Source organism: Xenopus laevis, chromosome 7S (assembly GCF_017654675.1).
Source record: "Xenopus laevis strain J_2021 chromosome 7S, Xenopus_laevis_v10.1, whole genome shotgun sequence".
NCBI classification, from domain to species: Eukaryota; Metazoa; Chordata; class Amphibia; order Anura; family Pipidae; genus Xenopus; species Xenopus laevis.
This window is the reverse complement of record NC_054384.1, coordinates 111897334-111925306: the sequence shown is the minus strand read 5'-3', so window position 1 is coordinate 111925306 and position 27973 is coordinate 111897334. Positions and strand designations below refer to the sequence as shown.

The following is a 27973-nucleotide window of genomic DNA, read 5'->3' as shown; positions in this document are numbered from 1 at the left end:
CTTCTGAACTGATGTGGTTGGGGGCATGACACCCCCTAAAATCCTGCTGCCGTAGGCACGGTCATCTGTTGCCTTTCCACAAATCCAGACCTGGTTGTGACTGAAGAACTGCCATGTTAGCCTGCATCTCTTCCATTCTCAGGGTGCATGTCGGTGACTGGCAGTTAGGACCATGCATCAGCTTCCATTGGACTGGGGTTTCCAGGGACCACCAGTTGCCATTTTAGGGGACCGCCACCCCACAAAACAACCCCCCACTGCTTCGTCCTCCAGATAACGTGTGGCTGCTCTGATATAATAGAGGGGTGGGCCCAGAGATCCTGGCCAGCTGGGAGAGTGGACCCACATATTTTGGCCAGGCAGTGGTCCTGGGTTGCTGGGGCAATGAAAGTTGGTGCCCACTGGATTTTCTCTTGGTGTCCCGCTGGTCCAATACAACCATGTCCAATGCTCCTGGTATTGGCCACCAGACATTCAACCTAGACATTCAAGTGACACATCCAAGCCTGTTGGAGTAGGACTGGACAGTTATGAGGGGCTTAGCCCTGCAAATAAGTTCCCCTCAAACATATTGTACAACACTTTATGTTCAGAGACGTATAATAGTAAATAAAATATTAATATACTGAGAAAGACCAACTGTAAATGTTCTCAGAACTCCAATGTCTACAACTTACCTACATTATGGACTTGCCCCTTAAAGCCAATTGCGCACAGAACCCTCATGGAGAACCTCAGCATCGCCCCTAATCACCTGTCATGGTGCAAGTCTGCTGGATGGGGGTAAGTCTAGGGTTCCCCAATGTCAGTCGGTGAACGTGCAGACAATTCAGTAGGTGTGAAAGGATGAATACGGTGCTGCAAGGAATGTATATGGGCACAAATGACTTTAAAGTGATTGATATTCTTTTTTTTAACTTATTTTGCTTTTCATTCTACAGCTCTCTATTTTGCAACTTCAGCAATCTGGTCACTAGGGTACAAATTACCTTAGGAACCATACATTGATTTGAATAAGAGCCTGGAATATGAATAGCAGAGGGTCTGAATAAAAGGACAAGTAATTAAATAGTAGCAATAATATGTGACCATATAAAGGCACAAGGCTGCAGGCTGAGTTATACAGGGAACTCTGAGTATCACTCATGTATTATAAGGGATAATGTACCCCCTACTGTAAATGATAAGGATATTAGAAGTCACTGAGGGGTTCTGTGACCATATAAAGACACAAGGCTGCAGGCTGAGTTATACAGGGAACTCTGAGTATCACTCATGTATTATAAGGGATAATGTACCCCCTACTGTAAATGATAAGGATATTAGAAGTCACTGAGGGGTTGTTCTGTGACCATATAAAGGCACAAGGCTGCAGGCTGAGTTATACAGGGAACTCTGAGTATCACTCATGTATTATAAGGGATAATGTACCCCCTACTGTAAATGATAAGGATATTAGAAGTCACTGAGGGGTCTGTGACCATATAAAGGCACAGGGCCCTGGGCAGATGTAGGTACTAAGTTCAGACACTTATACAAGGAGTATTCGGCTGCATATGAAATGAGTTATGAGTTTCTGGCCTTATAGCTCTGGATTATTTGGATTGTGACAGAAACTGTAGAGAATGTAGATAAAATTGTCTTTCATTTTCCCTGAGGGATTCGTGTCCTATAAGGATCAGACAGTTATGTATGTGAGACATATGTGCATTTGCTGACAGTTAGTGAGCAAGTGTCAGGCTGTTGGGGCCCACAAGCTCTTATCTGCCAAATAACTGTCCAGACTTAGTCAAATCTCTCCCCCTTAAAGAGCCCCATCCATTTGTGTAAATATCAGTTGGAAGATGCAGAGGAGAGGGATTATATAGAGAGATACAAATGATGGTTTAGTTGTCCATTGTGCACCTATTCATGATCTATTCTAAAGTGCGAGAAATGTGGGGTTGTCAGGGTTAGGGACCATAGCAACCAGTGAGGACAAAAATGTTAACGTTAAAAAAAAAAAAAGACTATAATTAGAATATGTAACCAGTTCCATCTAGCAGAGCGATTATGGGATGTGCACATGTCCGTGGGCAGCAGTTAGTAGAAATGATGTCATGAACAGAAGTCTATGGGTCTATGGGTAGACTGGGGCCATAAAATGCTTTGGGGGCTGTATCAGGGCCTCAGATGTAGAGCCAAGGTCTGTATGTTACTCAGAATTGAGGGGCCCTCTCCCCTGGCACTTAATGGGTTAGAGATGACCGGAGTCTCCCCTGATGCCACCAGCCCTTGTGTAGTTGCTCAGTATTTGGCACAGGGGCCCCACTAGTCCTGATAGACATCCGTTGGCATCCGGGCGCCCCTGTATCTCGCACGAGAAATTCCTGGATCCTTCAGAGATTTTCAGGAGCAAGTTTGAGTCTCCAACACAGACTAGTGAGGTTTTAATGTGAATAAGTCCCAAGCCATCCCCCATCAGCCCAATAGACTATAATTGGGGTATTCCTTTGTGTGTGTGTCCTGGTTAAGTGCCAAAATAAAACTTACTGTCTGGAATAGCCCTTGTTCCCCCCTTCTAATTACAGCTGGAAATCAGTGCCAGAGGGAGTGGGGGGCTGGGAGTCTTTTCTCTGGTTCTGGGGGAGGTGAGGAGTGGATAGGGGGCCAGACTAAGCTTTCCCAGATGTTTCCTTACAGTACAAACGTTCCACATCTCACAGGCAACTCACTGGGACAAAGACATTCATTCATTACAAGAGCTCAGTGCTGAGGATTGGGACTGATTTGTATCACAGCTGCTCCTGGGGAACTGAGCTGACGCTCTATCTAAGTGGCACAGAGTGAGTATATGTTGCTGGTGGGCATACGGGTGGGGGGTTACCTGACGTGAGCCCAAATGAAACTGAAATTCTGTAATTATTCATTTCTTGTTGTACCTTTGTGCCACCCTGCCCACTTCAGCTCAGTCTGCCAATGGACACTCAGATTGTAAGCTCTATGGGACAGGAACCCCCTTCCTTTTCAGTCTCATAAAACTCAACTCTCTACCAAGAAACAGGGTTTCATTTTTACATCATTTAAAAAAAAATTCTGTTCCATTATCACATGACACATTTTAATTGGCTTGATAGGAATGCGTAATGGAATTGCTATTGAAAAACAGTATTTGGTCTGCACTGCTGGTTAAGACTTCTGAAACAATGTAGCAGGTGTGTGTTCTCCTCCAGGTGTGATCATCAGCTGGCTTCTGCGACATTGTTTTAAGGGCTCTGACTCACGAGCGGTTGTAGCTGCGTTTCGTTTTTCTGCGTTGAGCCGCAGGGGAGCGCAGGAATAGACGCATTACATTTTTCCAATGGGGCTGTACTCACACAGGCGCGTGTAGGCGCGGAACGCAGGAAAAATGCAGCATGTTGCGTCTCAACCTGCGTTCGGCGCCTACACGCGCCTGTGTGAGTACAGCCCCATTGGAAAAAATTAATGCGTCTATTCCTGCGCTCCCCTGCGGCTGAACGCAGAAAAACGGAACACAGGGGAGCGCAGCTACAACCGCTCGTGAGTAAGAGCCCTAAGAGTTATTAACTGGTTCCTCCAGTTGTTGTTCAATAATTAGGGGGCTGAGAGTTGTAGCTTAGGAAAAACTGGAGGCGCTTATTTATTTCATATGCATTACTGTTTATCTGAGATATCGGGAGTTGTAGTTCAACAACAGCTGAGCAGCGATAGAGGTTCCAAGATTGTGAGGTTGGGAGGCTCGAAAACATAGATAGGGGGCCCCATGCAAGGCAAAGCCTTTGGTTGCACAGTTGATGCTCCTGGAAACTATAACAACAGGGATTTTATTTATCTATAACTGATGTTGTATAAGCAAGAGGGGCCCTGGCCGAATGTTGGACCAGAGAGGGGGGACTGCATCCAAAAAGTCTGCAAACTTCCAGTCTAGACACATGTAATGATCAGAGTGTAACCCATGGGGTAAGCTGTTTCCATGGCTGGAGATGTGAGAGTCACAGCAATGAAATGAAAATCAGCGGATCAGCAGTATGGCAGCACCCGCTTCTCTCTAATGGTACAGCAATGTGGGTCTTCTGAGCAACTGTCAGGAATATATAACATGGTATATAATATAATAGCTGAAGGGGGAAATGGTCAGTTTTGATTTTCTTTAACGGGTAGGGAAAGTCATGCAATGTATTTGGGTAAGAATTATTTACACACTAAGGTTACACTGATACCTCTGCCTGACATACTATCGACTCACAGCTTGTATTTGTATATGAACCCTATAAATCACAAAAAATAAAATCACTAAATCCTATAAAAATCACAAAAACATTGATTCATTGCACAACTGACATGTTTGTTTAGTGGGAATAAAAACAAAGACCTGGAGGCATTTTATACACAGAACCAGCTGCCGCCAACTCATTTGTCTCTTTACTAAATTCCATGTTACGTTTTCCCGTAAGGGTAAGAATTTCGTAATTAAAATGAACGTTTCCTTTGATCTCTTGCTCTTCTGACCAACCACCCCCTGCACCCCCCGCTGTGTTTAGCTTTCAGCCCCATCAGCCAATAGTTTTACAGCTTAGAGTCCCACCGCCCTGTCAGAGGAGGTTGGGAGATGTAGTTCAGCGACAGCTGTTCTATAACTATTGCAAAACAGCAGGAGCCCATAAAGTTTACAGGGCAGAAAGGAAGCCACTTCCGCTCCAACAAGTTAAAACAGTTGGAATTTCAAATACCTAAAGTTCCTGAAGCTTTTGTGTGTAACTGTGAAAGTGGCACCAACATTAGGGGACTGGTATTTTCCCACAATAGCCATTCAGACTGGTTGCCACTTGCTTGTTTGGGCAGAAACTATGAAACTTAGGGCTAGTAGTGGATTTATTGGCAGCCAAAATGAATATTAAGCCAAATAGGCCAAATGTAGGGAATGTAGTTTCCTGTTGGAACCAACACTCAATAAACCTGAGTTTTTCCTTTATATTCTAATGCCAGTGACAAGAGCATCACTGTAAGGACAACACAGAGGAGACTAGAGACCCGGGAATATAGAGGAGTCACTGGGGTTCCTGACTGATGTACAATATCATTATATGTGTGAGATACAGATCATATCCAAGTTTGGGCGGTGCAAGGCAGATTAATAGAGGGAAGTGGTTCAACTAGGACTCGACGTAACACAATATCATCTATTGAGGTCAGAGCGATACAGCACAATCATATCCAAGGTTTGGGGCGTTCAGGAGATATAAAGGACAGTGGGGTTTACCCCTGACTGAATCGCACAATATACAATATATGTGTCTGAGATCAAGACATTATACCCAAGGTTTGCGGAGGTGCAGGAGTATAGAGGGGACAGTGGGGTTCCTGACTGATGCACAATATCAAAATATGTGTGATTACAGCATCATTATCCAAGGATTTGGGGGCTGCCAGGATATAATAGACGGGACCAGTATGGGTTACCTGACTGATGCACAATTAATCAAATATATGTGTGATACAGATCATAATATAACACAAGTGGGGTGCAGAATATTAAGACCGTGGACAAGTGCGGGTCCTGATATGTACAATATCAATATATGTTGAGATACAGACTCATATATCAAGGTTTGGGAATTGCAACGAGTATAGACGACACAGTGGGGATTATGACTGAATTGTAACCCTATATTAATATATGTGTAATACAACGAATTACATTAATCCCAACGTTTGGGTTGCAGGAGTATAGAGGACATGGGGCTTCCTGACTGTAACATGCTACAACTCAATTATATTGTGAGATACGTATCATTATCCAAGTTTGGCATGCAGGGTAAAGCAGGGACAGTGGGGTTCCTATGACTGAGTACAATTCAATATAAAATGTGATGAGAACTCATTAGTCCCAAGTTTGGGGCTTGCAGGGATTATAGGGACAGTGGTTTCCTGACTGATGATACCATATCACTATGATGCTTGTGAATTACAGATCTTATACCAAGGTTTGGGGTACGAGATAGAGGACAGTGAGGTTCCTGACTTGATGTACAATTCAATATCATGGTGAGATACAGATCATTTATCCCAACGTGTGGTGTGCAGGAGATGACGGGCACGTGGGTTCCTGACTTGATTGTACAATATCAATATATTGTGTGAGATACAATCATAGGGAACGGGATTAGCACCCACTTACTAGAGCATCAGATAACTATTCTGACAATCCCCAAACACCTCCACCAGCCCATGACGGACTGGGAGGAGAATAATATACTCACCTCAGCATAGGAAGGACTCCGTTATACGTCAGCAGTCAGTTATGGGAATCCACTACACAAGAGAGGGAATGAGGATTCCATTGCTGGGGAAGAGATTCACTATCAGCATAGAAAGGGTCTCTTCACTTAAGGACATTCATTATGGGATTTCCCTACAAAGAGGGATCGTATTCATTGGTTGGGAGGAAAGGGATCTCACCATCAGCAATAGGAAGGGTTCATTTACTGTAAGGTACAGTCATTTGCAGAATTCACTACATGTTACTGGTCTCCTCATTTAAACAGCGCTGTTAGGAAAAACATCTCTTCCTATTGGTTGATGATAAAGGTTCCACTGTACTGTCTTGCTAATTTAACACAATTGTGTTTGGCCATTGTTGATAATTATCAGACTAGGATATTGTGTCTAGTGTTGCTGTGCTGTTATATGTTCACTAAGAAGGCACTTTATTAAACTGCAATTGTCCTCCTTCCAGAGACCATCCAGGATCCTCCAACGGCACCATGAGGTCGGTGTGTCTCCTCCTTCTCTGTTTTCACGGTGAGTTATTTATCAGTTCCTGGGCAGGGTCCTGTGTAGGAATCTAATGGCAGAAATGATTTACCTAAGGTGCTAGGAGTCGAGGCCATGTATCAGCATTGGCACCAGTTCACCTATAGTGGGCATAGCCCATTATTACTAGGCTTTTCTGCTTGTGTTCTAGTATTTATACATGGAATTTGTCCTGGTATTTATCCTGTGTGTGTTCTGGAGTTAGTATTATTACATGGAATCTGTCCTGTATTTATCTGCTGTGTTGTTTGGGGATTATACATGGAATTCGCACTTATTTTATCTGCTGTTGTTCCTGCTATTATACATGGAATGACTATTATCTGCTGTTTTCTGGGTATTATTACATGCGAATTGGACTTATTTATTGCGGGGTGTGTTATGGTATTATTACATTGGAAATTGGCACTTATTATATCCTGCTGTGGTTCTGAGTATTAACAGGAATTGGCATCTGTATTTCTATTCTGCTGTGTTCTGGGTATAACATGGATTGCTCTGAATTATCTGCTTCATTCGGGTATCTATACATGGAAATTGGCCCTGTATTATCTGCTGTGGTTCTGGAATATACATGGATGCACCTTATTATATACTGCTGTAATGTGTCTGGAGCTATCACCCTATTACATGGGATTGGCACTAATAATCACTCTGCAAACCACACACCCAGATAAGTGGTGTATCTGGATAATATACATGGAACATTGCACGTACTTATCCACTGTGTGTCTCTGAGGTATTATAATGCAGGCCATGCATTTCAATATGCCTGTTGTTCTGGAGTATCATCATACACTGACATCTCAGACGCACCTTACATATTTCTGTGCTGCTTCAGAGTATTTATAAATGCTGAATTGCCCATGGTATAATCTGCCGGATGTTCACTTGAAGTAATATACTACAGGAATTAGCCTGTATTATCTTGCTGTGTTCTGGTATTATACATGTAATTGGCCCTTGAAATATCTAATCCTGCGTGTGTTCGAGGTATAATATACTGGAATTGCCCTGTATTATAACTGCATGCAATGCTGTTCCTGGTAATATACATGGTGATACCTGTATTATCCTTGTGGTTCTGGTATTATAAAGGGATATTGCCCTGTATTATCTGCTGTGTGTTCTGGTCTATACATCGAATTGCACGTATTATACTGCTGTGTGTATCCCGGTATTACATGGAATTGTCTGTATTTATTCTCGCTGTGGGTTCTGTATTATACATGGAATTGTACTGTATTATCTGCTGTGTAATTGGTATTCTATACATGGAATGTCCTGTATTATCTGCTGTGTTTCTGGGTTTTACATGGAATTGGCCTGTATTTATTCTGCTGTGTGTTCTGCTATTACACATGGAATTGGTGCTGTATTTATCCGTCGATGTTCTTGGGTTATATACATGCGAATTAGCCCGTATTATCTGCTATGATCTGGGGATTAATACATGAATTGGACAGCTGTATTATTCTGCTTTGAGGTTCTGGGTATTATACATGGAATTGCCCTGTATTTATCTGTGTGATTCTGAGTTAATCCATGGAATTGGCCCTGTATTTTATCTGCTGGACTTCTCTGAGTATTATACATCGAATTGCACTTGTATTTATCTCTGTGTGTTTGAGTATTATACTGGATGTATTTTATCCGCTGTGTGTTCTGGTTATAATATACATGGACATTGCAGTGTATTATCTCTGGGTTCTGGTTATTCATACATGGAATTGCCCTGTATTTTATCGCTGTGGATGTCTGCGCGTATTATACATGATTGCCCTGATTTATCTGCTGTGTTTTGGCGTATTATCCAGAATTGCCCTGTAATTTATCTGCTGTGTGTTCTGGTATTATCATGAATTGGCCCTTATTTACTTGCTTGTTCTGGGGTATCTATACATGAATTGGCCTCATGATTTATCGGTGTGTGTCTGGGATTATCCATTGAATTGGCCCTGTTTATCTTCTGTGTGTTCTGCGGATACATGAATTGGGCACTGTAATTTATCTGCTGTGTTTCTGCGTATTATAATGCGGACATCTGCCTGTATTTCATCTGCTGTGTTCTGTATTTAACCATGGAATTGGCCCTGTATTTATTCGTGGGTTTGGTATATATACATGGAAATTGCCCTGTATTTATCTGCTTGTGTTTCGGTACTTTATACATGGAATTGCCCTTTTTATTCTGCTGTGTGTTCTGAGTTTATTATACATGTAATTGGTCCCTGTATTTATCTGCTGTGTGTTCTGTATTATACATGATTTGGCACTGTATTTATCTGCTGTGTGTTCTGTGGTATGAAACATGATTGGCCCTGATTTAGCTGCTGGCGTTCTGGTATTATCCCATAGGAATGCCCCTGTATTTATTGTCGTGTTCTGCGTATTAAATGAATTGCACTGTATTTATCTGCTGTGTGTTCTCTGAGTTATTATACTGGTAATGAAGTGTTTATTCTGCTGTGGGTTCTGGGGTTATTATACATGAATTGCACTTATTATCGCTGTGTGTTCTGGTTATATACTACTGGAATTGCAGTGTATTATCTGCTGTGGGTTCTGGTATTATACATGAATTGCCTGTATTTATCTGCTGTGGGTTCTGGGTATTATCCATGGAAATTGCCCTGTATTTATCTGCGTTTGTTCGTATTTATACATGGATTCGCCTGAATTTATCTCGCTAGTGTGTTCTGGGTATTATACATGGAATGTTTATCCTGCTGTGTCGTCTGTATCTATACATGCGAATTGCAGTGAATATTTATCTCTTGCGTTCTGGGTATTTATACAGGAATTGGCCCGTATTTAATCTGCGGTTGTTCTGGGATTATACAGAATTGGCCCATGTATTTATCTGCTGTCGTTTTCTGGGTATATATAATGGAATTGCCCATGTATTTATGCTGTGTGTTTGGTCATTATACATGGGAATTGCCCTGTATTTATCTCTGTGGTTCTGGGTATACATGGCAATTGGCCTGTATTATCTGCTGGTGTTCTGTAATTATACATGGAATTGGCCCTGTATTTGCTGCGTGGGGTTCTGGAGGTAATTATCCATGGATCCCCTGAATTATCTTCTGTGTTGTTTCTGGGGTATAGAACATGAATTGCACTGTTTATTGCTGTGTCCGTACTTACATTGGAATTGCCCTGTACTTTATCTCTGGGTTCTTGGCTATATCCATGGAATTGCCTGTATTTATCTGCTGTTTTCTGGCGTATATATACATGAATTGCACAATGCTATTTACTGCCGTTTCTGCGTTATTAAACATGTTGCAGTGTAATTATTCTGGGTTCTGGGTTATTATACTGGAATTGGCCCTGTATTTATCTGCTGTGTTCTGTGTATTATACATGATTGGCCCTGATATCTGCGTGTGTTCTGGGGTATGATACATGGAATTGACACTGTAATTTATCTGCTGTGTTTTCTGGCGTATTATACATTGGAATCTGTATTATCTGCATGTGTGTTCTGGGTATTATACATGAATTGCAGCTGTTTTACTGCTGTGGGTTCTGGGTATTATCCATGGAATTGCCTGCTATTTATCTGTCGTGTTGTTCTGGTTATTATCCATGAAATTGGCCCTGTATTTTTGCTTGTGGGTTCTGTATTATACATGGATATGCACTGATACTTTATTGCTGTGTGTTCTGGGTTCTATACATTGGAATTGTGTCATTTCTGACGTGTGTTCTGCGGTTATTATACATGAATTGCAGTGTATTTATCTGCTGGGGTTCCTGGTATTAAACATGGAATTGGCCCCTTATTTTTCTGACTGTGTGTTTGGGTATTATAATGGAATTGGCCTGTATTTACTTGCTGTTGTTCTGAGTATTCATACATGAATTGCCTGGTATTTATCTGCTGTGTGTTCTGGTATTATACTGATGGCCCTGATTTATCTGCGGGGTTTGTTTATACATGCGAATTGCCCTGTATTCATCTCTGTGTGCTTCTGGGTATTAACATGGAATTGGCCCTGTATTTATCTGCTGTGTGTTCTGGGTATTTCATGTTGAGCCTTTTATCGCTGTGGTTCTGATATTATACATGGAATTGCCCTGTATTTATCTTGCTGTGGCGTTCTGGGTATTATCCATGGAATGGCCCATGTATTTATCTGCTGTGTGTTCTGGTATATACATGGAATGGCACTGTATTTAATCTGCTGTTTTGGGTATCATGGAATTGGCCCTGTATTTATCTGCTGTGGTCTGGGGTTTATACATGATTGGCCCTGTATTTATCTGTGTTTCTGTATTAAACATGGAATTGGCCCTGTATTTATCTGCTGTGTGGTATTATACATGAATTGCCCTGTATTTATCTGCTGTGGTTCTGGTATTATCCATGGAATTGGCCCTTATTTATCTGCTGTGTGTTTACTGGGTATTATACATGAAATTGCACTGTAATTTATCTGCTGTGTTCTGGGTATCTATACATGAAATTGGCCTGTAATTTATCTGCCTGGGTTCTGGATTATACCATGGAATTGCACTGTATTTATTCTGCTGTGTGTTTGGGTATTATCCATGGAATTGGCCCTGATTTATCTGCTGTTTTCTGGTATTATACATGGAATTGGCACGTATTTATCTGCTGTGGGTTCTGGGTATCTATACATGGGAATTGATGTATTTATCTGCTGTGGTTCTGGGTATTATACATGGAATTGCCTGTATTATCGTGCTGTTGTGTACTGGTTTATACATGGAATGGCACTTGTATTTATCTGCTGTGTTCTGGTATTATACATGGAATTGTATTTATCTGCTGTTGTTCTGGGTTATTTATACATGGAATTGCAGTGTATTTATTCTGCTGTGGGTTCTGGTATTATACATGATTTGGCAGTTTATTATTCTGCTGTGGTTCTGGGGGTATTATACATGGATTTGGCCTGTTTTATCTGCTGTGTGTTCTGGGGTATTATACATGAATTGACTGTATTTATCTTCTGTGTGTTCTGGTATTACATGGAATCTGAACTGTATTATCTGCTGTGTTCTGGGGTATTATACATGGAATTGCCATTATCTGCTGTTGTTCTGTATTATACATGAATTGCCCTGTATTTATCTGTTGTGTGTTTCTGGTATTATACATGGAATTGGCCTGTATTACTCTGCTGTGGTTTCTGGTTTATACATGAATTGAGCCCTGATCTGCTGTGCTGTTCTGGGTATTTATTGTTCTGGGGTATATACATTGGAATTGACCTGTATTTATCTGCCTGTGTTGTTTGGGGTATTTATACATGGAAATTGGCCTGTATTTATCTTGCTGTGTGTTTCTGGTATTATACATGGAATTGGCCCTGTATTCTATCCTGCTGTGTATTCTGGGTACTTATACATGGAATTGGCACTGTAATTTATCTGCTGTGTGTTTCTGGGTATTATACATGGAATTGGTACTGTATTTATCTGCTGTGTGTTCTGGGGTATTATACATGGAATTGGGCACCTTGATATTTCATCTGCTGTCGGTGTTCTGGGGTATTATACATGGAATTGTCACTGTATTTATCTGCTGTGTGTTCTGGGGTATTATACATGGAATTGGCCCTGTATTTATCCTGCTGTGTGTTCTGGGTATTATACATGGAATTGACACTGTATTTATCTGCTGTGTGTTCTGGGGTATTATACATGGAATTGGCCCTGTATTTATCTGTTGTGTGTTCTGGGTATTATACATGGAATTGTCCCTGTATTTATCCTGCTGTGTGTTCTGGGTATTATACATGGAATTGACACTGTATTTATCTGCTGTGTGTTCTGGGGTATTATACATGGAATTGGCCCTGTATTTATCTGCTGTGTGTTCTGGGGTATTATACATGGAATTGACACTGTATTGATTCTTTGCTGTGTTTGGGGCTATTATACATGGAATTGGAACTATATTTATTTTCCCTTGTGTTCTGGGGTATTATACATGAAATCTGAGCTGTATTTATGCTGCCATGTTTTCTGGGGTAGTACATATGTAGTACACATGTAAATGGTATGGCAGTTAACCTGTCTTGACAACATGCATTTAGCAGTTTCCATTCTAATAAAAAAAACAGGAATCTCATTATTTTCTGCTTTATTGAACAGGGATATTTGCTCAGCTGGATACGGACCCTCTCTATACCAATAACCAAGGTAAGGAGCAGGAGCCTAAACAAAGTGCTGGGAATCCCCACAGATACATGGGACATGTACAATTGGAGTTATAATGGGTTATTATCCCAGACATGTATCAAGTATAAAAACTCACCAGTAGAAATATTGGGTTTGGTTGCCAGGCGCAAACCTACAGCCAGAGGGGAGTGGATTAAACCACAAGAGCTAACATAGAGTGGCACAAATAAAATTCCCAAGTGTTAAAATGAAAAAGTTTTTTCAATATATATGTCCATAAAAGGCCTGACAAGTTTCATGCTTCTAGGCACTTAGTCTTTAGTTTATCTTAAAATTTCAAACATGAAGAATAATAAAAGCAAACTGTGAATTCATGTCTCTAGGTAGTCTCAGATCCAAAAAATTCCATCTAGTTGTTTTCTGTATTCAAATTAAAAGTAACATTGGTGTCTTTTATGGAGATTATAAGAATAATAGATTCAGCTTTAAAATCAAAAGTGAAATTCAAGCGGAGGTTATTTTTGTCATTAAATTAAAATCATTAAGGGTTCAAATATTTCTCTAGTACCAGTCCAATCAGTAGGTCGTCAAGTACATATACCTTTTAATAGGATTGTCATGTAGAGAAAAAAGAATTCCCCCCAATCCATACAGATATTTGCACATGCGGGGGCAACTTTACGCCCCCATAGCTGTACCACATTTTAGTAAACAGTACCTGTGTCATTATCTGATCTGATTAAGAACCAATTAGATCAACTTGTTACACATTCAAGAGATTAAACTTCTTCTACTTCTTTTCGCTCCCCTTTGATGTTCCCATTGGTTGATTTCACTTTATATTCTGATGTTTTTTGCACAGCCTATGACTAAGTGCAGCACAAAACGCGTTATGCCCTTTATGGAGATATAATATTGAATAAACATTTACTTTTTTATTTTATTAAACTGTCACGTTGGAATATTGTGAGTGCCCGTTCTATCTTTCATATTTCATCTCTATTCATTTCACTTTTTGCTGCTATTGGCTCTGTCTGTTGTGATGGATTTAGCCCATTACATGTTCTAACAAACTGATTGGCTGCATTTAACTGACATTTACACCTGACACAGCCCCCCCCATGCTAAAAATCACCCTCCATCCCTGTTCACTTGTTATTGTTTACAATTTTTTGTTTCTCTTCCCAGATATCTCCAACTATTACTATTATGATGGAGGTAAGTAGCATCTCATATGGGAAACAGTCCTCTCATAGTGGGAAACCACTCTCTGATAATAGGAAACAGTCCTCTGATAATGGGAAACTGGAATCTTATAATGGGAAACAGTCCTCTGATAATAGAAAACAGTTCCCCTATAATGGGAAACAGTCATCTGATAATGGGAAATAGTCCTCTCATAATGGGAAACTTTTGTCTTATAATGGGAAACAGTCCTCTGATAACAGAAAACAGTTCCCCTATAATGGGAAACAGTCATCTGATAATGGGAAATAGTCCTCTCATAATGGGAAACAATTGTCTTATAATAGGAAACAGTTAACTGGAATCTTATAATGGGAAACAGTCCTCTGATAATAGAAAACAGTTCACCTATAATGGGAAACAGTCATCTGATAATAGGAAATAGTCCTCTCATAATGGGAAACAATTGTCTTATAATGGGAAACAGTCCTGATAATAGAAAACAGTTCCCCTATAATGGGAAACAGTCATCTGATAATGGGAAACAGTTCTCTTATAAAGGCAAACCATTATCTATATAATGGGACATGGATATCACATGGAGTTTTCTTCTGTTTCTGCACAGACACAACTGGAACTCCTTTTCAGCCCCCAGATCAAGTTCATCAGCAGAACCCACAACAACAGCAGCAGTTGCAGCTACAGCTTGACCCAATTGAACCGGAACCCCAGCAGCAGCAGCGTCAGCAGCAGCAAGAGATCATCGCCATGCCAACCATGGGTAATGATAAAGTAACTGTAATGCAGAGATGCAGGGAATGTAGGAAAAATGTGAGGAGCTGCCATACTACCACTTGATGGATCCAACCACAGATACGTGTTATGTACAGTATATTACGTGAGACCGGATGGATGTTGGGGATTCTGATTATTAGGGATGCACTATTTTGAATTCATCCGAACCCCCAAATCCTTCGCAAAATATTTGGTCGAATACTGAACTGAATCCTAATTTGCATATTAGGGGTGGGAAGTGGAAAACATTTTTTACTTCCTTTTTTTGTGACAAAAAGTCACACAATTTTCCTCCCCGCCCCTACTTTGCATATGCAAATTTAGATTCAAATTTGGTTTGGCCGGGCAGAGGGATTTGGCCCAATCCGAATCCTGCTGAAAAAAGCCAAATCCTGGATGAAACCCGAACCGAATCCTGGATTTGGTGCATCACTATTAATTATATTGCTCTGAGCTCAATAGTCCCTCACCCCCTGTCTGTCTGTGTAATGTTCCCCCACATTTTCTCTCCGCAGACCCCGCTGTGACTGAGCCAACAGAGCCGGGACCTCTGGGTAAGAGAACTACGGAGGGAACCATTAGACTTGTGCAGAGAAGCAAGTGCTACTTCCAGGGCTTGTGTTTGTCTCTGTAGCCTGTTAAGCCTTTATTTCCGGGGGTAACTTTGCCTTTCCTTTCAGATTGTCGGGAGGAGCAGTATCCGTGTACCCGTCTGTACTCAGTGCACAAACCCTGCAAGCAGTGCCTGAATGAAATCTGCTTCTATAGGTAAGAAATTGGGCTACGGGCTTTATACCCAGGGCTAATAATAAGGGCCACAAAATCAGGCACAAAGCTCTGAGCTTTGATTCTCCTGAGCTGCTCTCTTTCCCGTGGTCAGGCTGGAATATCCCTCTGGGTGAGGTTCTTGCCTGACAATAGGAAAGAGAACACCCCTCGAGTGGGAAGTACCTGAAACAAGAACTCTTTGCCGAATTATTGGGAGGGACATTGGATTCACAATTCACTAACCTCCGAAAATTCACCAGCGACGGCTTCGCTGACATCGGAAAACTTCGCCAGGAGTAGATTCGCCAGGGCAACGCTAATTCACTAAAATCCAAAGTTGCATCCAGGGCGCCGAACGCAGGCGAAGTTGTGCTAGTGTTACTGCGGCAAGCAAATCGCTAGCGTTGGCTAATTTACATACGGCGGGAAGTTAAAGTTGAATGGACGTATATGTTGCAGCAAATACATTACACTACACAAGTCCAGGGAACCTTAATAAAATAAAATAAAGTTGTTATATTGCCCTAGACATGGGCCCAGTGTATAATTTATGTGCACATCCAAGTCGGTGCAGCGCACTCCAAGGTCAAAAAGGATCGCTCAAATGGGTTGTTGATTAAAAATTCATCCTTTATTGGTTACATCAGTTAAAAGAAGAAATGCCAATACATGGTCTGACGCGTTTCGTAACTATGTACTTCATCAGAGACCTGAGCATGCTCAATTCCATACTACTATTTATACCCACATGGGGACCTCCCCCTCCCCTTTCACCCGGTGAACTAATTAAAACTATGCATTGGTTAACCCCACATTGCAACAATCCAAATAAGGATTTTTTCGGAAGAAGTGAAAAAAAATATATATATGTATATAAAAAAAATATATGTATTAGAACAGGAGAAACAAAGAACTTCTAAAATAATTAGTTTAACATTTCTACTTTGATACATTGTTGCATACATTTTTCCATTTTTCTCTATATTGCCACAGTTTCAATTTAAATCTTGTTGATATGTTTCAGTTTTTAAATACCACTTTCAGTTGTATGTGGATATAAAATTTCAATATGGTCATTCGCTGTTTTCTATTTCTTTAAGGGGATGTTTTATTATTTTCTGTTTAATTAAGAATAGATTTTTGCGATCCTTATTTCATTTTTCAGAGCTCATTCTATAAAGCAACTAACATCAAAAATGGAGTTCAACCCCTGCGGCTGCCTTGTGTGTAATCTGTGAATCCATTTCACTTCCGTTCGCAGTAGTTTTGCCTGCAGGTTGCCACCCCTTTGTCCCATAGTTACATGTTCTATCCCTTGTGCTTTAAGTTTCCTTATGTTGCTATTATTGCACTCCTTAAAATGTCTTGCCACCACCGTAGTTTCACTCCCTGATCTTATAGAATTTATATGCTCCCTTAATCTCTCTTTTAATGGCCTGATCGTGCAACCTACATACTGCTTTGAACAAGCACCACAAGTTAGTAGATACACTACAGATTTAGTATTGCAATTCACAAATTCTTTAATTCTATACTTCTCTTGTGTAATACTTGATTCAAAGCTGTCTGCAACTTGCACAACGGAACAAGTAATACACCTTTTTGCTCCACATTTAAACATTCCCTTACTTTGCAACCATGTGCCTGGTTGTGGGCTTCTAGTGTAAAGACTTGGTGCGAGGATGGACCCCAATGTGGGGGCTTTCCTTGCCACTATCCTGTGTCCTGTCTGGAGTATCTCCTTAAAGTCTCTATCTGCATGTAATATCGGCATATGCTTGTTTATTATGCCCCTAACTTGGCCAAACTGCTGGCTAAACTTCAGACTTAGAGTAACTGGTTGCGCAGATTGATGCCCAATATTCCATCTTTTATTGCTTTTACTCTCAATTAATTTCTTTCTATCTGCACATAAGGCAGATCCAAAGGCGTCCTGTAGCACAGCCAGAGTGTAACCTTTCTCCAACAATCTATCCCTCAACTTACAAGCCTCCTCAACAAAATTCTCCTCAGTGCTACAGTTCCTGCGCAGCCGCAAAAATTGGCCCCTAGGTATTCCCTTATTGAGGTGCCGAGGGTGGCAGGAATCTGCCCTCAATAGGGAATTTCCTGAGCATGGTTTTGTGTGGACTGTGGTAGCTATTCCCCCATCCTTAACAAATATCTCTAAGTCCAAATATACAATGCTGTTAGTACTGAAGGTGCTGGTAAACCTCAAATTGAGTTCTACATTTTCTAGATCCCTCACAAATTCTCCAAAGGCTTCTCCAGTCCCTTTCCATACAAACAGCAAATCGTCAATAAAACGGCGATACAAGACGATGTGGTCCAAGTTGGGGGCATCCCCACCTAACACGTGGACCTCCTCCCACCAGCCTAGATATAAGTTGGCATATGTGGGCGCGAAACGAGCCCCCATTGCTGTCCCACGTGTTTGGAGGTAAAACACACCATTAAATGAAAAATAGTTATGGGTTAGTAGGTACCAGATCGCTTCCAATACAAAATCCTTTACCCCTTCAGAAAAATCACTATATTTATCCAAGTGGTATTTCACAGCTATCATGCCCTTATTGTGAGGTATACTTGAGTAAAGTGATACAACATCTACAGTACCCCACCCATAACTCTGATTCCATTCAAGTTGTTCCAATAGTTTTAATACTTCTTGCGTGTCCTTCAAATATGAACCTAACCGTTTCACCAACGGCTGTAAGATTGTATCCACCAACTCAGACAGCCCCTCATTTAGAGAGCCAATCCCAGATATAATGGGCCTACCTTTAGGGGGCCTCCCCCCCTTATGTATCTTGGGCAGGTGATAAAATGTTGGAACCTGTGGGAACTCCGGCACTATCGCTCCCCACATACTCTGATTGATCACACCTACCGACTTACCATGCTCGGCTATATTCTCTAACTGCCTCCTAAATTCCTTAATCGGGTTCTTAGTTAGAATTTTATATGTCTCCACATCTTCTAATTGTCTTAATGCTTCACTCTCATAATCCTTCGCATTTTGTACTACCAAGAGCCCTCCTTTATCCGCCTGCTTAAATACCAGGTTCTTGTTTAACTTCAACTCTCTTAACGCTCTCTTCTGATCAAATGTGAGATTTCCTGTTCTACCTTTGGACTTTTGTTCCTGCCATAGTTTAGTTAGATCTCTCTCCACTAGTTCCTGAAAAATATCAGTCAATGCCCCTCTACTGTTCACAGGATAAAAATCAGACTGCGTTTTTATTTTTCTCAATGAGGGAAGATCCAAATTAACCCTGTCTGTACCCTCACCATTTTCTGTGCTAAGTGAGTCTAATAGGAACCCCGCCCTTTGTTCAACAAAGTAGCAAGAGCTCCTGAAATCCATTAATGAGCGGATTCTTAACTGCTGTGATATAAAGGATCAAGCAGATAAAAATCATTTATATCAAATTCGAATCTCAGAATTGGTATTGGGATATATATTTGGACTATAATTTATGTGCAATATGTTAGGAAATGTAGGGGGGAAGCCGGGTACCCCAGAAAAAAATGAGGGTCTTTTGCAGCCTATCACCCTGAAAAATGAAAAGTCGCCAGCGTTTTTTGGAACTTAGAAAATTTTTTAACTATTTTTTGAGGAAATCCTATCTACTCTATTGCACTTCCCCAGGTCTGAGGAGGCAAAGGCAAGTCTGGCGCAAGAGTAAAATCCGCATCTTGAATTTGCGAAGTAACGCTTTTTCCCAGAGCGAAAATTCACCTGGCGTAAGAGTGCGAAGTAGTGCTAGAGTCTATATTAAGGTTCCCTGGACTTGTGTAGTGTAATGTATTTGCTGCAACATATACGTCCATTCAACTTTAACTTCCCATCGTATGCCAGCGACCGTTAGTAAATCGGCGAAGTACCGAAATGACGTCACTCTGGTGAATTTCCGGCATTGTTAGTCACTTCGCCCTCTAGTAAATTTGAGGGATTGGTTCCTGCCTGACCATAGGAATGAGAACAGCCCTGGAGTTTGAAATAAAATAAAGGAGAATTCTGTACCTGGGTAACTTCTTGGGGGTACTGTGGGTTCCCATTGGGTCTGAGGTTAATGAGCTTCGGTGTCTCTGGTTCCCCAGCCTGCGGCGCATGTACGTGATCAATAAGGAAATCTGCGTCCGTACAGTTTGTGCACACGAGGAGCTTCTGAGAGGTGAGCTGACACTCTAATATGTGTAACACTAAGACTGGGGCAGTTGTACAGGAGTTTATTTCCCCTTTAGCAGTAAATAACGCGCCTGATGTTCTTTTCGTGCCCTCAGCGGATCTGTGCCGAGACAAGTTCTCTCGCTGTGGGGTGATGGCTAATAGTGGCCTGTGCCAATCAATGGGATCTCACTGCTCCAGGAGCTGCGGCAGCTGCTAAGGATCTGCATTGGGGCCACAGCAGAAGGACGGGGCCCGGTCACATTGTCCCACTCGGGGGGCTTTCCAGTGGGTCGGGGTCGCTAGTATTATTGTATCGTTTATGTTACTGTATTGTACTGTATGTGCCGCCAGCAAATAGTGGCACCGAGGGCTGTTAGCCTCCGTATCTCTACTGTTTATCCCATATGATAGTCAGCCCTACTCACATCTCATGCCCAATGGCAGCCAGCGGGTTTCCTGATAAACCTCATGCCAATTACCAGCCTTGGTGGGGGGCACAGACAGTTCTCTCTTCCAATGGGAAACCAGAGGCCCAGCAGCTCTTACACCCCAACATTGGCAATGGGCTAACTGCTGGGATCAGCTTTGGGCTCATCTTTGCTCCCATCATGCATTTCACTATTCTCCTCCACTTTGTACCCGCCCCCATCTCCCCAAATCTCCTTCATTCCCCATCACCTTTCCAGACTGTCCCCCCACATACAAAGCAACCTCCCCAGTGGCACAATAGGGCTGCTCTTACTTGACTTCTTTTTGTAATTGTTTTGTACAAAAGATGAATAAAGTGCAGAATTTTACCTTGTGCTGGAAAAAGAGTCGCAGACGTTCTGTCCTCTGAGATTGGACGAGTCACAGGTGAGTGTTATACACAGACACCAGGACTCACCTGTATGAATCTTACTAACAAGCACTTCCTGGGTATAAGCGAATAACGGATACTTACCCTTATTACTTACACATCGTGGGCTGCTCTCGTTCTCAGGTTCAATAGCATTGGTCTTTATTCATCTAATGGAGTTCGACTACCAGAGACAGCTCTGACTGTAAGTTAATTCACTTACCCAGGGGAGGTTCCTGTCTGACCATGGGAAAGAGAACAGCCCAGGAGCAGGAAGTACAGAGAATCAGAGCTCTGTACCTGGGTAAGTACTGGGGGAGATTGGATTCACTTACCCAGGGGGAGGTTCCTGTCTGACCATGGGAAAGAGAACAGCCCAGGAGCAGGAAGTAGAGAGAATCAGAGCTCTGTACCTGGGTAAGTACTGGGGGAGATTCACTTACCCAGGGGGAGGTTCCTGTCTGACCATGGGAAAGAGAACAGCCCAGGAGCAGGAAGTAGAGAGAATCAGAGCTCTGTACCTGGGTAAGTACTGGGGGAGATTGGATTCACTTACCCAGGGGGAGGTTCCTGTCTGACCATGGGAAAGAGAACAGCCCAGGAGCAGGAAGTACAGAGAATCAGAGCTCTGTACCTGGGTAAGTACTGGGGGAGATTGGATTCACTTACCCAGGGGGAGGTTCCTGTCTGACCATGGGAAAGAGAACAGCCCAGGAGCAGGAAGTACAGAGAATCAGAGCTCTGTACCTGGGTAAGTACTGGGGGAGATTGGATTCACTTACCCAGGGGGAGGTTCCTGTCTGACCATGGGAAAGAGAACATCCCAGGAGCAGGAAGTACAGAGAATCAGAGCTCTGTACCTGGGTAAGTACTGGGGGAGATTGGATTCACTTACCCAGGGGGAGGTTCCTGTCTGACCATGGGAAAGAGAGCAGCCCAGGAGCAGGAAGTACAGAGAATCAGAGCTCTGTACCTGGGTAAGTACTGGGGGAGATTGGATTCACTTACCCAGGGGGAGGTTCCTGTCTGACCATGGGAAAGAGAACAGCCCAGGAGCAGGAAGTACAGAGAATCAGAGCTCTGTACCTGGGTAAGTACTGGGGAGATTGGATTCACTTACCCAGGGGGAGGTTCCTGTCTGACCATGGGAAAGAGAACATCCCAGGAGCAGGAAGTACAGAGAATCAGAGCTCTGTACCTGGGTAAGTACTGGGGGAGATTCACTTACCCAGGGGGAGGTTCCTGTCTGACCATGGGAAAGAGAACAGCCCAGGAGCAGGAAGTACAGAGAATCAGAGCTCTGTACCTGGGTAAGTACTGGGGGAGATTGGATTCACTTACCCAGGGGGAGGTTCCTGTCTGACCATGGGAAAGAGAGCAGCCCAGGAGCAGGAAGTACAGAGAATCAGAGCTCTGTACCTGGGTAAGTACTGGGGGAGATTGGATTGACTTACCCAGGAGGAAGTTCCTGTCTGACCATGGGAAAGAGAGCAGCAGAGAGTACAGTAAGTACAGTTTTACTCAGAGTTCCCTGTACAACTCAGCCTGCAGCCTTGTGCCTTTATATGGTCACAGAACAACCCCTCAGTGACTTCTAATATCCTTATCATTTACAGTAGGGGATACAGGAAAGATACTTGGTATATCCATGGAGAGGGCCACAATGAGTGAGTTCATGTTGCTATGGTAATGACAATATACCTGGTGCAGGTACAACATTGGGACAGAGACTTACTGAGAGCAAAATGATACATTAATTACTTGACTGGAGGAGACAGGGAGGGGCAGTTTTGTCCCAGGTGAAACCCGGAGGGAATTTAGGCTTGAGGGGTGGGATCTCTGAAAAACTAATTATGAAGGTGCCCCAATGTACATTTGCTTTCAAATGAGGGTCACTGACCCCATCTAAAAAACAAATGCTCTGTAAGGCTACAAATCTATTGTTATTGCTACTTTTTATTACTCCTCTTTCTATTCAGGCCTCTCCTATTGAAATCAGTACATGGTTACTAGGGGAAGGTGAATGAGGCAGGTGAGTGCAGTTTTATTGCAGAGAGGAATTGCCAAGTAGCTTAGTTACCCTTTAAGGCCTAATTACCACTCATTTATATAGCACCAACATGATCCAAAGCGCAGTATATGAAATATACATTTCCATCTGTCCCAGTAAATGATAAGAATCTAAGGTCCCTATTACTTTTCCATCACTCCCTGCACCACTGAGCTTACAATTGAAGGGCCCTATGATGTTCCCATCAGTCTATATCCCTGTGAGCTTACAATCTAAAGTCCCTAACACATTCCCATCAGTCCCTGCCCCAGTGAGCTTACAGTCTAAGGTCCCTATCACATCCCCATCAGTCCATTCCCCAGTGAGTTTACAATCTAAGGTCCCTATCACATTCCCATAAGGCCCTGCCCCAGTGAGCTTACAGTCTAAGGTCCCCATCACATTCACATACAATAGGGTCATTATTTATGAAGAGCCAATGAGCTTGCCTGTATGTATTTGGGGTGTAGGAAAGGAATTTTGACTGGTGGTGGATGCAGTGACCCCAAGGACCAGTAACACGTATGTTGCACCGTGGGGTTTAGGCTTGTCCCCGCCCCCAGGTGAGAGCGAGACAAAAGTGCAGGAGCCACGCCCACTCGCAGATAATAAACTTTATTGGGTTAGTTCAGAACACAGAGTTATGAAATTCCAAAATAATAAAAAAAAACTCATTGAGAGCAGAACCCCCTTAGATAATTAGGCACTCCCCCCACCCCAGAGAAAGAGCCCAGTAATAGTGTAAAGTCCAATCACAGCAATATGGGAATGTAAAGCTCCTCCCCCAGTGACAACGAGGGTCTCGGCCCCCCTATTAGTGCTGCACATGGTTTTATGCTCTTCTCTCATTGGCTGCTTAATTTAAACAACACAAATGTCTTTTGGGTTTTTTCCTTTGGTATTGGGGGGTGGTAAGGGGGCTCCCAGTTACCCCTGTCTTTGGGAACCTCCCAGTAATTCCCCAACCCACAGATCATGGAATGTTTATTACTCTGGAACTGCCCAATCAAAGGGTTAATTGAGTTGGGATGAATCAGGAGAGTGAATCCAATCCCACCCAGTATTTATCTATGTACAGAGCTTTTTGGGCTGCTCTCTTTCCCATGGTCAGGCAGAAGGATAATGATAGGGGTTTTCCAACTGCATAAATCATTATGGGTCACACACAGTAATGCAGGAGGAGCTCCTATAGCAGCAAAAAAGCAGTCACCTGATCAGCAGGAATCAGCTTGGACCAATCGCCATTCACTGGCTGACCATGGTAAGGAGAACAGCCCAGAATCAGGAATCACAACTCTGCACATGGTTACGGTCTGGGGATATTGCATTCACTTACCCAAGAGAGTGGTCCCAAGTTGCGCTAATGCAAAGGAACTTACCCTTAATATACATTTCACTTATTAAAGCCAGTAGGTGTCCCAGGCACAGGAACTAGAGTGCAGGTTTGGTAGGGTTAAATAATTCCGTCTCCCTGGACTGACATTTCCTTTAAAGGCTTTAAGGCACTTCGGTTTATATCAAATAAAAACATCTTTATATAAAAACTAAAAACAACAATCATTTTGTAAAGGGGAAGTGAGCCTTCAGGGGTGAATTGCTGTTTGTTTGCTTAAGGCTGAATAATGACATTTCCCACTGAAGCCCTTTATATGAAATAGAGATATAATATGGGAACACATTCTTGTACATTGTTTTGTTTCTGGGCACAGTGGGAACTTCCAGTGCCCCGGGGGGCTCTGCCCAGCAACACTGGCCTCATTCACTGGGGCTAATGGTCACGTATAAGGTCGGGCCCAGTGTGTCCCATATACTTTGCCTGAGCCAGAAACGACCCACAGTCCCTGCAGCCCAGGTAGGTAGGTAGGTAGGTAGGGCTGCCCTGGTGCTCCCCCTGTTTTTCATACGCCAGTTGCATAGTTATTACATGAGAATTTGCTTTAGTCATGTGACTACAGCGCCACTTCAGGCTCCACCCACACAGTGCAATTATACAAATATCACTCGCAGACAATCGATTAATGTTCATGTCCTGCGCTGGGAAGCGGCAGAGAATCCATGGCCTATTGTTTGGTCCCACCCAGTGTAAATGAAAGGTGCACCAGGTGCTGCTGGGTAATGTAGTCCAGAAGGAACCCCCCCCAGGAGTCAGAATTAGCACTAATTGCTGGGGGGTTCAGCCCATCCTCTTCAAAACTGCACCCAGCCTGTGGTCTGCTGCCCACCAGCCGCGCTATGGAGAGAGCAGGAGGGTTAGTGCCGACTAATAATCCCAAATATTCCTTCCTGTCCAACATGTAAACAAACAGGTGGTTCAGTATAGAGACAATCTACTTCAGTCTTAACAACAAGACCTTTACTTCTCCTTTAACTCACCCAGATGCCTTAGTGAAGTCCCCCCACATATCTGAGGGAGCCGGGGGACCTGCCCAGGGTGATGGGGCACCAAGTTCCAACAGCAAATCTGCAGTGAAAGGAGAATGGTTTGTTTAGCCAATCAGAGGAAAGGTCTATAATTGGGTATAAGGGACTGGAGCAAATGGAGCTTTGTACTGGTAAACTGGGAGCGTGTGGGAGGCAGTCACTGGGATGGGACGTGACAGTCACTGGGATGGGACGTGACAGTCACTGGGATGGGACGTGACAGTCACTGGGATGGGACGTGACAGTCACTGGGATGGGACGTGACAGTCACTGGGATGGGACGTGACAGTCACTGGGATGGGACGTGACAGTCACTGGGATGGGACGTGACAGTCACTGGGATGGGACGTGACAGTCACTGGGATGGGACGTGACAGTCACTGGGATGGGACGTGACAGTCACTGGGATGGGACGTGACAGTCACTGGGATGGGACGTGACAGTCACTGGGATGGGACGTGACAGTCACTGGGATGGGACGTGACAGTCACTGGGATGGGACGTGACAGTCACTTGGATGGGACGTGACAGTCACTGGGATGGGACGTGACAGTCACTGGGATGGGACGTGACAGTCACTGGGATGGGATGTGGCAGTCACTGGTATGGGATGTGACATACAGGACTGGCAGTGGGGGGCAGTGTTAGATACCTGTGCTTGTGGGGGTAGCAGGCTGGGCAGGACTGGCACTTGGAACCGGCACTTTAGCCCCAGGGGGAGGCGGGAGCAGATTGAGAGTGCCACTGAGAGGGCGTGGCTTTGTGCTGCCTTCTTTTTTCTTTATGTTCTAGGATACAAAAAAAGAGAAATTTTGTTAGACCTAATGGAACCCCTCAAATATCAGAAGGGAAACCCCTAACTTCCATCACATTATGGCTGCTCCCGCTGGGACGTGAGATTGGGCCAATCACAGGCAACGATACTAATTGTACAGTTAAGAGTCAAATCTTACAGCAATGTTGATCTTGATGGTCTGTCCCTCCTTAAACCCGAGATCCAGCCGGGGCCCCTGCTCCGGATTCTGAGCCTGTTTGGCCAATTCTGCCTGTTGCTTCACCCACCTGCGCGGAACACACTCAATCAGTAGAACCTAAACTGAAAGGGTTAATGGCGGTTACTAGGCAACAAAGCGGAGAACTCACTTGAAATGATCCTGTAATGCGACATTGAAGTCAAACGCGTCTCCTCGATCAGCAAAGCCCACGCCAATGAAAGCCCGACGCCCTGGGGTAACAGAACCTAGAGGGGTCCAACAATACACACATCTACTTCTGTTTATATACAAACTGCTGGGAGTTGGGAGGCCGCTGGGAGTTGTTGGACTCACCGGTTCCGTCTTCGATGCAAATGACAAAGTATCTGCTGGAGTCAACGACACTTTCCACTGCGATACCCGGAAACTGCTCCACTGGGGCCTGAGCAAAGAGCTCACCTGGGGGAATGAGGGGAAGTCAGAGGCATTGTGGGAGGGACACACGTGACACATGATGATGAGACGGAGAGACGGGTGGGTACCAGGGGGAGGGGCAGGAGTCAGGGTGGGAGGGGCCAGTGCTGGGGGAGGGGCGGGAATGAGGATGAACTAGAGAGAAGAAGGAGAGAACAGTAGAATGGGGGGGGGGTGGAGCTACAGACAGACATGACAGGGGCAGGTAATTACCAGAGCTCCGCTCCTCCAGTTTGATGAAGGCCATTTTGCCCCGGGAGGTGACGCGCAGGCGGCCGGTCCAGGCCGGTTGATCGAGTTGCCAGTCGGCGGCCCTGGGGGGAGAGACAGGGGGTGAGGGAGACTGAGGAGAAAGGCAAAGGCCGAGGGGCAGTGGGAGGGAGTTTCTCACCTGTAGCCCCGGTTAGAGGCGCGAGGCGGAATCCGGTACACGTGCACTTCCGGCTTGACGCAAAGCACCGACTCGTAGTCAGCATCCGCCATGTTGGTACTCACAAGACTTCTGCTAAGCGCAACCGGACAATTCCGCCCACTGAGACGAAAGGGAGGCCAGAGCGGCAGCAAAGGCCATAGACTCCGGCACAGCGGGGTAGAGCGGACACACACAAGCCAAAGCGCTTGGGCGTATTCAGCAAACTGCCTGTGGGCGGGGCAATGATTGATTCTTTGAGCCAATGAATGAATAGAACAGCCCCACCCCAGTATTTAGGGCTATTTGTCACATTCAGTCTCTGGGGCAATATTGTGACTCTATATTTATCTATATATAGTTACCAGCATGTGCCTGGGGTGTCTCCTTTAAATTAACTGTTAGTTAGACAGATATTCTGAGACAATTTGCAATTGGTTTTCATTTTTTATTATTTATTTAGCTTTTTATTCAGCAGCTCTCCAGTTTGTAATTTCAGCAGTTTGGTTGCTAGGGTCCCAATTCCCCTAGCAACCATGCACTGATTTGAATAAGAGACTGGAATATGAATAGGAGAGGCCTGAATTCCTTTTCTTATTCTTTTTTGTAAGTGGGTAATTTATAATAGGCAAAGGGCTGTGTGACTGACACCTCTGGTGATAGAAGTGGTTGGCATACCTCCCAACTGTCCCTTTTTCGGAGGGACAGTCCCTCTTTTGACAGCTCAACCTGCAGTCCCTCATTTGTACTGGAAAGTCCCTCTTTTCTCTGCACTGAACAGCCAGAAAAAGAAACAAAGTTTCTCACTTAATTGGCTTTTAGCAGAGAGCCCAGAACAGCTAACAGGTGCAAATAAGATACTTTGTAACAATTTTGAGACACAAAAACACAGTTTAGATAAGGAGAAATATTT

The 27973-nt window shown here is 43.5% G+C and overlaps 2 protein-coding genes across 2 annotated transcripts; one reads left to right on the top strand and one right to left on the bottom strand.

Moving 5' to 3' along the window:
• Window positions 1–2713: 2713 nt before the first annotated feature.
• mfap2.S (microfibril associated protein 2 S homeolog) lies at window positions 2714–20707 on the top strand. The gene is given in 9 exon segments (NM_001094039.1): window positions 2714–2825; window positions 6737–6801; window positions 12946–12993; window positions 14161–14190; window positions 14783–14938; window positions 15468–15506; window positions 15633–15720; window positions 19825–19898; window positions 20008–20707. Coding segments are annotated over 8 exon segments (576 nt in total). The 5' UTR covers window positions 2714–2825; window positions 6737–6764; the 3' UTR covers window positions 20112–20707.
• Window positions 20708–23381: 2674 nt separating this feature from the next.
• LOC108697863 (adaptin ear-binding coat-associated protein 2) lies at window positions 23382–27430 on the bottom strand. Its single transcript, XM_041571777.1, has 8 exons — window positions 27043–27430; window positions 26865–26965; window positions 26532–26636; window positions 26347–26443; window positions 26157–26265; window positions 25856–25991; window positions 25156–25243; window positions 23382–25012 (listed from the first exon to the last, which is right to left on the bottom strand). The coding sequence occupies exons 1-8, from the start codon at window positions 27132–27134 to the stop codon at window positions 24970–24972; spliced, it is 771 nt and encodes a 256-aa protein (XP_041427711.1). The 5' UTR covers window positions 27135–27430; the 3' UTR covers window positions 23382–24969.
• Window positions 27431–27973: the final 543 nt, after the last annotated feature.

Excerpts from the sequence above, each read along its gene's own strand:
- LOC108697863 (XM_041571777.1), bottom strand. The coding sequence starts at position 27,134 with ATGGCGGATGCTGACTACGAGTCGGTGCTTTGCGTCAAGCCGGAAGTG. Across the intron at positions 26,966-27,042 it reads GCCTCTAACCGGGGCTACAG|GGCCGCCGACTGGCAACTCG; the intron begins GTGAGAAACTCC and ends CTCTCCCCCCAG. Across the intron at positions 26,637-26,864 it reads ACTGGAGGAGCGGAGCTCTG|GTGAGCTCTTTGCTCAGGCC; the intron begins GTAATTACCTGC and ends TCATTCCCCCAG.